Raw genomic sequence first — 12,779 nt, 5'->3', positions numbered from 1 at the left:
GCTATCTAACAAGCAGTCCATTCATACATACATTCCTTTATCTATATTTTTTTCATTTCTAATCTTTTTTTTTTAACCTTATATTGTGTTGGGGTGAAATTTGACATGTTTTCAAGTTATATGTAAAAAACTATATTTACTTTTTTGCTTGAACAAGCCTTCATGATCTCCTCAAAGACAGCAATTTTAACACGACAAAAGAAACAGTCACCATTTTAGTAAATTCTGAAGGTCTTAAAAGCGTCTGTGGTGCAATGGGTCAAATTTAAAACACCAAGTATTTTGACTGTTATATACATCCATGTATCATTTAAAACGTTTTGTGGAATATTGATTTTGGGGGTGTGGTATGAACAATATGCACAGAATTCTCTGAACATTGCTACCTGTAAATAAAGCTTGTGTGTTATCAGTTTCAGTCTGTAGCATCATCAGTCTATTTCAACATGAGCAAGAGATTAATTGTCGTTGGGCTGTCATCAGATGTGTCTTATTCAGGCTCATACTTCACATCATCCTTATTCACAGATTTCCTTCATGAACAAAGATATGGTCAATAACCTCATAGACACAACATATATTCAGTGTCTATAAGGTTACTGACCATATATTTGGTCATGTGAGTAATATTGAGGACAGAGAGCAAAGTGACAGTGAGGAGGATGTGTCTGAGGATGAGGACGATGTGGAGTATGTTCCTGAAGAAAAAGATACATTTGATTAAAAGGACAGTCCAAATGGCACAAAAAATCTTCAAATAAAAAAAGGTAACATCTCATGCTCGTCAATCCCTTATTCCAACCAAGGCAGAGCACCAACTGAGAACATGATCAGAATAACCCCGAGGTCTACTAGATATGCTGTGTCACATTTTAAATACATCAGGACAGAATTTGAGTTGTTCATACCACCATCTGTTTAGAGGATCCTGCTTGAGATGACAAACACTAAAGGGTAAAGCGTGTTTGGCAACAGCTGAGTGGAGATTGACAAAACACACCTAAATGCTTATATAGGGCCGTTGGTTCTTGCTGGAGTGTACAGATCCAGTAATGAGGCTACAGCCAGCTTATGGGATGGTGAGTCACCCCAGAGCATTTTACGAGCTACCATTCAGACCTTTTATGTGTTGTCAAGAGTTATCTGCTTTGACAATCGAGGGACAAGAGCTGCTCGCCATTTAAATCACAAGCTTGCTCCCATTAGGGATGTTTGGGACAAAAGGGTGGAGCACCTAAATGTGGGAAACATATATGCACAGTAAGGAGCACACTAAACAATCACATACTGTGATTTATGCATATGAACACAAACACCTTGTCAATGTTCAGTATTCAATTCAAAATCTTTATTTTTAACACGCACGCACACAAATAAAATTTATGTTGTCAATTTGAGAAAGAGATAAAAACATGCTGCTTTTAGATGTTCTATTTGACTTTGCAATTTTTAGCAAAATGTATTTGATTATGTGAAACAGTGACTTTTTACCTCTTTCCTAACATAAAATTGCCCATCAGATGTCACTATTGTTAAAGATGTTGAGGTTTTCATTGGCAGTGACAAGAATGGACAGGATTAGAAATGAGTTTTTTTTTAGAGGGACAGTGCATGTAGGACATTTTGGAGACAAGGTGAGGGAGGCGAGCTTGAGATGGTTTGTGCAGAGGAGGGACATGGGGTATATCGGGAGGAGAATGCTGAAGATGGAGCCACCAGTTAATAGGAAAAGAGGAAGGATGTGGTGAGAGAAGACATGAAGGTAGTTGGGTTAAAAGAGGCAGATGGAGAGGACAGGGGGGTATGGAGATTGATGATCCGCTGTGGTGACCCCTAATGGGAAAAGCCGCAAGAAGAAAAAGAAGTCACTACTGTTATAACTAATTGTTATAATATATAACAATAATAATATAGTCAGATAACATAAATACCCATTTGGCACGCTAACACAAACTAGGTAGGCAGCTTTCTAACACATTAAAAGGGTTACATTATTAATAACAATATTTGATGCTTTTTAACATTTTTATTTTGTATGTAGCTGCATTATAATATTGTGGAACATCCTCAAAACCGGAATGAATCCTGTTACCAGAATGTGTTAAATAATTTAATAAAAGCAGCAGGGTTTTTTTTCTCTCTCCTGGAGTTTATTATAAATATTATTATTTAAAAACAGGAAATAATTGATTTAATGCATCAAATGTATAAAATTTATTTGGGAGTTAATGTGTTGAAAAATAAGTAATCCAGGCACCCAGTACACCCCTGTAAAACAAGCTCAGAGCATATAATACTAGTGTTAGCTTTAGAATATTAGCATACTTATATACTTATAACAACATAAATTTAGCAAGTCACTTGTGTGTTTGAACGAGTTTGATGGGAATTTCCCTTTGCTGTTTCTGTCTTTCATGATAATGACAGTTTAAGAGAACTTGTTAGCCAGTTAGATTTTTGATGGAAATGATATAAAGTGCAGTACATCACAGATTGAAACAAAAATAACAACAATAGAAAACATGCAAATGTCAATAAAGTCACCTTCAGTAAAATTTTGACAGCAGACAAGACTGAAATAAAACAAAATTATAATCAATACTATGTCAAAAAAATTAAAAGAATTTAAAAATAAAAGAGAGCTTTTCAATATTTTGGAGTTCTGTTTTCAGATTTTAGTCTACTTTGCTAAAAGATTGATCTTATCTGACAGTACAAAGATTTCTTTTTTTTTTTGCTCTTGCTGCAACAGTACAGTGATGGAACTGGGAGATGAACATTACACACCCGGTCCACAATGCAATGCTCACTAGATACAAAAAAAGGATCATGTTGCTTTAATTATCATGGGCGTGTGTTCTAACCTTTAGTGTGATGTAGTATGTGAAATCTGTAAACCAATGCTCATAAATTTCCTCGTTGCTAGCGTGTTTAACGGCATGTCCTTTATGACTCGGTTGTTAGTGGAGTCTAGGAGTTCTTGACTACATGCAGTTTCTTCTACACTCCTGTGCAACATAAAATGATTCAAGCAAATATGGCAAATGTGAAGCTTTTAATGGTCATAACCACAAATCATTGCTCAAAAAGTTATCCAGAATGAAACAAAAAGCTTCTGATAGCTCCTGTGCCACCTTCTTTTTCACCTTTTTTGCTGCAGTCGTTTGTTTTAGGAAAATGAATTATTTATTTTTGTACACAAATGTAAAAATCATGAACACACTATTATTAAAAGCTTCATTTTTGCCATTGCCATTTGCCAGTGTAGATACACACAAGGATCTAGATGTAATTTAGGTGTATGTGTATGTTTATCAACTTGGAATTGCATTAATTCTACATCATGTATGACTTTAGAAAGCCGATATTTCAAAGTCATGGCTAATACATTCAGTGTACATTCTAGTAATGTAATTTCTGTATTAACATCTGTAAAACAGAAAAGGTTTCTTTTCTGTTGCTGGTCAATAAAAGATTATTTGTGGTATAGCACTAGCGACCTGATTGTCTGCTCTTGGTGCATGTAATTGTTCTCTATTAATTTTCAAAAGATTGCCTGGTCTGATCTAAAGAAGAGAAGATACAGTGCCAGTAGAGCTCAAGATGTCTTCCATACGTGCCTTTATAAACCTGTACTTTTTATGAACCCAGCTCTCTTGCATTAAGAACTTGTTGCTGCTCAGCCTAGGATTTATAGAAACCCTGTGATCCTTCCCTCTCTTTTACTTATAACTTTTTCTAGAGTAAGAAATGTAGTGGATGTAATCTTTACTTGCATCCACCTTTCCTCCTAACTGCGTGACACACTTCAAGGTTCTGAAAAGGATTTGAATCAGTGTCCGAGTGTCTGTAATTCAACAGTTCTTTCTGTTGTTTGTGCTTTTTATTCTAAAGGCGCGAGGTTGCTCGGTACAGCTGTCCCATCAACAGAAAAAACATGAAACCATCAGTAATTTTTCATAAGGAATCATTCACACATATTATATGATGAGGCTTTCCTTCTTTAACTTTCTCTTGATATGAAGTTTGTTAATGCAATCTTTTAGTACATGGTTGTACTGGCAACCCTGCTAGTAGCCTGCTGTTAAATCTAGAAAATGCTGCAGGTTACTGGAAGTCAGGGCATTGTTGTATTAGAGTAACAAAGTGTATAGCTAATTTCAATATGAATATGCAAAATAAAAGTAAACTTAAGACTACCGTGTTGCCAATATTCTACTGTTAATTTACATGACAAATTTTACAGTTTAGAAATGAAGCATAATAGTTTCCACTCTTGTAACATACACACATAAATGTCTCTTACTGCATGACACATTTGACTAGTACAATCAAAAATCATGCCATTACTGCCTATAAAGTAACACATTTGAAACATAAATGAATATCTAATACAAAAAAAATATAAAGTAAACTATTCCCACCTTGACCAATTACAGTAGTCGTTATACAATGAAATTATAGTTGTACACCCCCACTACAAAATTATAATGCACTCAAAGTCATGATTCCATTTTATTCTAAGCAGTTAGCTTAGATAAAAATATCATGACAGCCCTATTCTTCAGAACTAAATGCATTTCTCCTTTGTTTATAAAGTCTTCCTATCTGACAAGGTTTTTTTGATAGTGCTTTGATTGATAACCAAGGCCTAGCTCGCTTTTCTTCTTGACAGGTAGTTATTTAAAATTTGAGGCTCTGGTGCACTTTTTATTCTCGCAACTATTCTCTAAACTTAAAACATACACAATAAATTTGAAAGAAAATTAAAACAACATATGTTTGTTTAGATATAGTTACATTTATGAAACAATTTAAAGAATGAAGTTTGATCCAGCTAGTTATATACATGAACCTTTACTCAAATTTTTGTAATTTTACAAAATAATAATAATAATAATTACAATGGAGAAAAGTTGGGAAAAGATTTTACACCAGATTAATTTTTCTAACATAAAAAAAAGATAAAATCTTACAAAGTTGATTGTATAGATTGAAGCAGTTGTGAAATACAACAGTGTGCACTCACGCTGGAATAGACAAACTTTTGACCGGATTTAGGCATTTTAAATCTAGGAACACTAGGAGTGTTTTCTAAATAGGTGCTTCAATAGAAGAGATTTGACATTGGAAAAATGGGACCTTTTGTACAAAGCAGTTAATATGACACATTTGCTTACATTCGAATTTGAAAAATCTGAAATTTCCAGAAAAATCTGATATATGCAGAGAAATCTGATTTTCCAATGTCAGCCGTTCCCCCAAATAGCAAAAGAAAAAAAATGTCCATTAAAGCAGTATAGCGATTATCCTTCACTGTCCATGCCCAAATGGTAAAATGAAATAGTTAATGCACAGTCAGCAAGTTTGGATATCAGTAGTTTAAACTTGCATAATAGTTTTATTTCATAAACCTAACAAGCTTGGTGTATAACATATATTAATGTAAATTAATACATAACAAACTAGACAGCACATATACATTTGTTTCAGTTGAAGGTGAAATTTTTGTGGAACATATGGTTTTTTTGGGTGTGTGCACCTGACAGACGTGAATGGCAAAGCCACTAAGAGGTGACCAACACAACTTCAGGGTAACTTCCTGCAAACCATTTACACACACACACACACACACACACACACACACACACACACACACACACACACACACACACACACACACACACACAGCGTTCAAGTAGGTCGCAAGTAGAGTAGTGCTCTACTCTGGGTCACGTTACCACACCCTTCTAAAATATCATTCCTGAATCCCCTAAAGAATAACACAGACACAGACACGCACACACACACACACACACACACACACACACACACACACACACACACACACACACACACACACACACACACACGCCTCTGCACAAATTCCCCCAGCAAGGGAAATATGAACTTAAAGCCTAATTCCCACCTGTTTTACCACAGAGCATAGGTGTTAAATTAGTCTGGATTTGAACGCCTGCAGGCTTCACACTTGGGAAACCAAGATTCAAACAAAATTCCAGTATAAAACATCAAAATTTGCAACTCCGCATTAGAGACATAAACTGGAAGTGAGTGCACATGCACAGACAGACATACAAACACACACACACACACACACACACACACACACACACACACAGCACAAACACACACGGCACATTCACAAACACGAGCTCGACTCTTTTATGTTGTCTTTTTGTGTTTGGGATTCCTGGTGTGCTTCTGTCAGAGTGAAGGGTGTAAATAATCAAGTTCACTGTCATGAAAAACTTTGTATCCAGGAAAGTGACGGAATAATAATAATTTTATTATGATTGTGATTTATTTTTATGATTATGATTATTATTATTATTTCACTATTATTATTTATATTTATATTATTTTATATTTCAGTAGAATATACATTTACATTAGAAAAGTGCCAAATATATATCATATTAAATAATTCATGTTAATTATTTTAAGGTTTCATTTTAGCTGTATGATACCTTGAAATCCTATAGCAATTACGACAAATATGGTTTTGCTTTGTCTTTTTTTTCTATTTTCTTATTTGTTTGCTTTTTTTATTGGTCTAGACATAGTTGAGACATTGAAACGCTCCTTTCTTATTTGAATTATCAAAAAAGTAATAGCAATCTCAGAGGTACTGTCACGGATAGGAAAACGAGACGGAAACAAAACTGCAGGAAATGGCAAACTTAAATGAGTGCTTCACCTGAAGCGTTGCTAGAAGCATGGAAACTCAGGCAGTAAGAGCGGTAGGTAGTCCGGATGATCTACGGTCATAAACTGTAGATCGGACGGGGGGCAGAGGGGAAGAGTGGCCTTATAAATGGGACGGGTAAATAGAGGACAGGTGTAGGTAATTAGTAGGAGGGAGAGGCTGAGCAAGAGTGTTGAGCCTTGGAGGGAGGCGTGACTGGTGACTCTCTGACAGGTACAACCTGTACATTGGTAATTTGCAGAATTTGAACAATTGCAGTAAAGATGGAAATGTAGTTTAATCAGTACATCCTTCGAATTTTTCCCTGATACTACCAGTGAAAGCATGACAATGAAACGGGATACCTTGTATTTATTGAGAATGTATTTTGTAGTGTACAGGGCTGTTTTGTTTGCTCAGATTCAGACAACTGCTTCCCAAAGCTGCATATTACAATAGGTGCGCGACTTAAAATGCATACTTCAAAAGCAACACAAGACGTTTTTAAAGCCAAGAAGTGCAAAAATTAGTGCTGGCCGAGTCAGTCACCTAAACCGAATCCAACTTTATTTCTGGAAGCAAACATGAAGACAAAACTGTACACAAGAGCATGCAGCAACAAAAGACAGCCATAGTAAAAACCTGACGGAGCATTCCCAGAGAAGAAACATAGTGGCTAGGGATATTTATGGCTTCCAGACTCCAAGCAGTCATCGATCTCAAAGGATTAATTACCAAACTATCGAAAATTTACAGTTAAATTGATGACTGTCCATTTGTCCAGTTATTCGTCGTTCCTTAAAAAAGATGGGATCATATAAAACTTAGTGTAATTCCCACACCATTTTAGATGTGAATACCCTGAAATTAAAGCTGAAAGTAGTCACTGTGAGCTCATATACAGTATTAACTCCAATAGACACCTAAATACTAATAACCATAAAATAATAATAATATCAGTGTCCAAATGTTTTTGTTTTTGACCAGACAGACTTGTGATGCAGAAAATTTGTAAAGTTGATAATCTCATGCAATGTCAAATGTATAAGTTTAGTACAAGACATTTTCCAATTACAACAAACCCACACACATAAATACACACTGCGGTGCGTTCAGAGTGACAGAGGGTGATAAATGACTATAAAAACCAAAAGACAGTTTCTATACAACATTCCCTGCTGAGTATCAGGTGTTAGTGACAAGTGCTTAAATATAGACAGCACACACACACACACACACACACACACACGCACACACGCACACACGCACACACGCACACACGCACACACACACACACACACACACACACACACTACTTATATGCTTAAGTAACATCCTCCAGTCATTTTAAAAGGAGGCAGGTAAACCAATCATTGTCCATTTCCATTTATCAGGTTACTCTGTACAGAGGTGCACCCCAGAAGTAAGAGGCAAGATTACTACGCTGACCACGTCATGGTTCTCGTTCTGTTTGAGTCACGTGTATGTGCTGTTAAGAATATTAATAAATATTCACTTACCTTTAAATGACTTATGATCTTGTCAAAGAACACATTTGACAGTTTTACATTTCTAAAGAACAGAGATTCTGTGGATTGTTTTGTTTTAAAACACACACACACACACACACACACACACACACACACACACACACACACACACACACACACACACAGATTGATAACTCAAAAGTTTAAAAGTTAACATGTGAAACATCTTACAACCCTGATAAGTCTGGAGTATGTTAGCAGGCATAAAACCTCTCTCTCTCTCTCTCTCTCTCTCTCTCTCTCTCTCTCTCTCTCTCTCTCTCTCTCTCTCTCTCTCTCTCTCTCTCTCTCTCTCTCTCTCTCTCTCTCTCTCTCTCTCTCTCTCTCTCTATCCTATAACAGCAGTCCAGACTTATGACTTGAACCACTATCAAACTGTAGATATTTTTGGTTAAATATTTTGTCATGGTTAAATAATACAGCATGTCTTTAATGTTGTATCAGACAAAACCGAGTTATAATGCTACACCATATTGGCCAACTCTGAGTCAATATTTGTAGCTACTTTTACCAACATTACCTGTTATTTCAGGTATTTATTCATATCCCTTTTCCAGCAACTCCCGCACAAAAACCATAACCGTAACACATATAGAGTTTAAACTGTTAGTCTTCGCCACCGCTTTTAAAATCACAGCTAAAAAATGACCTACCTAACTTTAAATGTTAACAGTTCCTGACAGAAGTGGGCTACATACACAATTTGGAATACACTTTTGAACTGTCAATCATTCAAAGTTGATATTGCTCAAAAAGATAATAAGTATTATATGATGAAATGCCTTAAATATACATTTCCTTTATTGAACCTTTTTTTAAATTTTATATATAAATACATGAAATCAGTCCAGGAGCAATCCAAAAAAGTACTGGGCCACATGTCTCATGAGTTTCTATTGTACATTTTATGAAAATGTAAAAAGAATTAGTTGCCTACAAACATTTATCTGAGAATATGTCATTTAGAATGATATATAGTTTGTCATGGTTACTCTTGTCCCTTTTCATTTAATCTATTGGTAAACATTAAAACCTCAGAGCAATGGGATATCAGCTGTGCTGGGGTGACGCTGAAGGCTAAGAGGTATAAAATCCCGACTTTTTCTTTAACTCTCTTAAAAATGTTGCCGATTTAAATAAACCACTGATCCTCAAATAAACAGGATGTCCCAAAAGTCTCCTATACATTACCAGTTTTCACACAGCCTTCAAGAATGCCTTTGACAAAAGAGTTTTCACGGCTGGATCGGAAAGATGTTTTAAAGTTGCAACAGACTATAACAAGAGACAATGGCAAGCACATCACACATGACACTGCTGCCAACCTTATTAATCAAATTCAAAATGATGTGTTGGAAGTGCAACTAAGAATTGGACGTCCACGAACATCCACTAATCAAAGCACAACCTTGGCATGCTTTAATGTTATTTTGTCGATCTATCTTTCTATCTAAAACAAGTTGTACCACTTAAATGTTGATCAAGTTTTGTAGTATAAAAAAGTAGCAGTAATAATACAATTATTAAGTACTTTGACCTGTATTAACTCTACCAAATCAACATGCTCTGGATGTAATGTTCAAATAGTAAACCTGTATAAAATAAGGTATACATTATCATAAATAAAAGCTCTGGGAAACACACACACACACTTTTTTTAATCAGCTAAGATATTCATTGATCCATTTGTAATAAAATGATGGTGTATAAATCAATATTCAGTGTATTGATTCATATTAAACTGTCATTGAATCAATGTTCTAATTTTTCAACGTGCAGCTTCTCTAAAGTATACAGTATAACATACATTTCCATTTTTATGATGCTGTGTGTGCAGGGATTATTCTAATGCAATAACATAAAGAGGGAAAATAAACTCTTCTATTAAAACATGACAAAATAGGAAAAAAATGTTTATATATATATATATATATATTTATTATAATATATATTGTGAGTGTTCCATGAGAGAACCTCCACACTATTCCTTTCCTATACCCAAGATACACCCCGTGGTACTATTTAAACAGAATTGTGGTCATCAGATCCTTTAACCAACTGTTCATGTTTTTGAATTGTCAATTAACTAAAATGTCAATTGTTAAACACAAATGACATAGCAGATTCTTCGGCAAAACAGAAACTGGACCACTGGGTGATGGACCTCGTCACCATGGACCATAGGCAGATCAGATACATGACTCCTACTGTAACATGCCACTAGCAGGAGTGTGCTGTTCTCATGGGCATTACTTAAAGGATCGGTACTTTTAGCAGTTATTGGAAGACACTGTCTACCTTTTTTAATTTGTACAAGTTTAATTTATTGTGGCATGAGAACTACATTTTCTAACACTTCTACTGATGTTTATGTTAGGACATAATTGGATTCATGTATTTATTGCAAATTCTGTCTCTCTGTTCCTTTGTTGAAAGTGTTTAATGAAAAAACAACAGATGTATGTAACTAATAAGCACACAACCCCCCCCCCACACACACACACACACACACCCACACACACACACACACACACACACACACACACACACACACACACTTCTTTCTTCCTGATAAGTGAGGAAGCATGCAGCTGACTCATGTAAACAGTGTCTCTTTACTCTCATTCCTGCCATTGTGCTTTGTTCATTCCCATTCACGCACACATATATATGATGGAAACTAATATTCAGATCAATGATCCATGCATATAGTAGATTACTACACACACACACACACACACACACACACACACACACACACACACACACAATTCATCTTACTATCCTTCTAACGAACATCTCCTGACAGTTATTAATGCATGTGATTAATGACATGCCTGCACTTAGATCACACCTCAATCAATAATCTTTGATTATTTTTTTCTTTTTTAATACTTGCTGAGTGGTTTTTTTTTTTAGTTTATTTTTTACAGCAACCAAATGTCCCCACAAGGTCAAAACTACTGTCAGATATTCTATTCTTGTGCTGTCTCTCAAACTGAGAGCGAGAGAGAGAGAGAGAGAGAGAGAGAGAGAGAGAGAGAGAGAGAGAGAGAGAGAGAGAGAGAGAGAGAGAGAGAGAGAGAGAGAGGAGAGAGAGAGAGAGATCACACACCACTGCTATAATCTGTATGTCATTTGCATGCTTTTCTTTACTGAATAAGTACAGAAACTTCTGCAAATACAGTTTTGCAATACATACAAGTTTTTATATCTGGTATATCATAAAAAAAAAAGTATATATATATATATTCCTATAAATGAAGAATAGAATAGAATAGAATAGAATAGAATAGAATAGAATAGAATAGAATAGAATAGAATAGAATAGAATAGAAAACAGATTGTCAGCTCTCATACTGACTGGCAGATCCACAACAAAGGGTGTAAAACTTTTTTTTTCTCATTAATTTCACTTCCCCCGGGCTGTAGTGCAAAAGCAATATATATATATATATATATATATATATATATATATATATATATATATATATATATATATAAACAAATAAAAGATTCGCCTGTGGCCACGATTTGTTTATTTCTTTACTTTTGTGTGTCAATAATAAAAAGCAAAAAATCTATAATAGTGTTGAATGTGGGATGTAAAGGCTTACCATTAGGTAACTGAGCGGCGAGTGTGACGGTCAGCAGCACGAGCGCGTGCACAAGCGCAGCTGTGAGAGTGCATTTGTCCGCGCGCTGCCGGTGCATCATGTTTACCGGATTAAAGCACGCGTGCAGGAAAGAGCAGCTCTAATAAACCCTCAGAGCGCAGTGATGCAGGAGGCAGGATGTGGAGGGACTTCCTGCGAACAGCCCACCATCAAATCCCAAAATGCACAGGGGCGGATTCAGTCCGTAAGAAAAAGTTTCCTTCTCCTGCAGAATGGAAATCCATAGTGAAACAGTGGCGCGTGCTGCACGGAGAGAGAGAGAGAGAGAGAGAGAGAGAGAGAGAGAGAGAGAGAGAGAGAGAGAGAGAGAGAGAGAGAGAGAGAGAGAGAGAGAGAGAGAGAGAGAGAGAGAGAGAGAGAGAGAGAGAGAGAGAGAGAGAGAGAGAAGAGAGAGAGAGAGAGAGAGAGAGAGAGAGAGAGAGAGAGAGAGAGAGGCTTCATTTAATGGGCTGAAACCCCGCGCTACTTAAACAGCTGGATTCCCATGTGCACTCTTTCTGAGCTTTCAGCTACTATATGTTGCCAGATTTGATGAAAGTCCTCATGGACTACTATTTGGAACTGCAAATAAAAATTCGGGTCGAGACATTTACATACAGAAAATAAAGAGCTGGGAAGTAATGAAGTACAAATACTTCGTTACTGTACTGAAGTAGATTTTTCTGGTATTAGTATTTTACTTCACTATTTATTTTTTCAGACAACTATTTACTTTCACTCATTACAGTTTTTACACAAATATCTGTACTTTCTACTTCTTACATTTTCAACCCAGGCTTGTTACTTTGATTTTAATCTATTTGATGACATGATCAATAATAAAGAATAAGAAATAAGTACAAA

General features: G+C 35.8%; 1 protein-coding gene across 2 annotated transcripts in view; it reads right to left on the bottom strand.

Annotated features, from left to right (window-relative positions):
• adam12b (ADAM metallopeptidase domain 12b) overlaps positions 1–12,183 on the bottom strand; it is a 146,859-nt gene extending 134,676 nt beyond the window's left edge. For both annotated transcript variants that reach the window (XM_083550436.1, XM_083550437.1), the window contains exon 1: positions 11,877–12,183. In XM_083550436.1, the coding sequence (XP_083406562.1) occupies positions 11,877–11,976 (100 nt within the window). In that variant the 5' untranslated portion in view covers positions 11,977–12,183. The remainder of the gene's footprint in view (positions 1–11,876) is intronic.
• Positions 12,184–12,779: the final 596 nt, after the last annotated feature.

This window comes from Silurus aristotelis (assembly GCF_946808225.1).
Source record: "Silurus aristotelis genome assembly, chromosome: 9".
NCBI classification, from domain to species: domain Eukaryota; kingdom Metazoa; phylum Chordata; class Actinopteri; order Siluriformes; family Siluridae; genus Silurus; species Silurus aristotelis.
The sequence above is the reverse complement of the archived record's forward strand: the minus strand, read 5'-3'. Positions and strand labels throughout refer to the sequence as shown.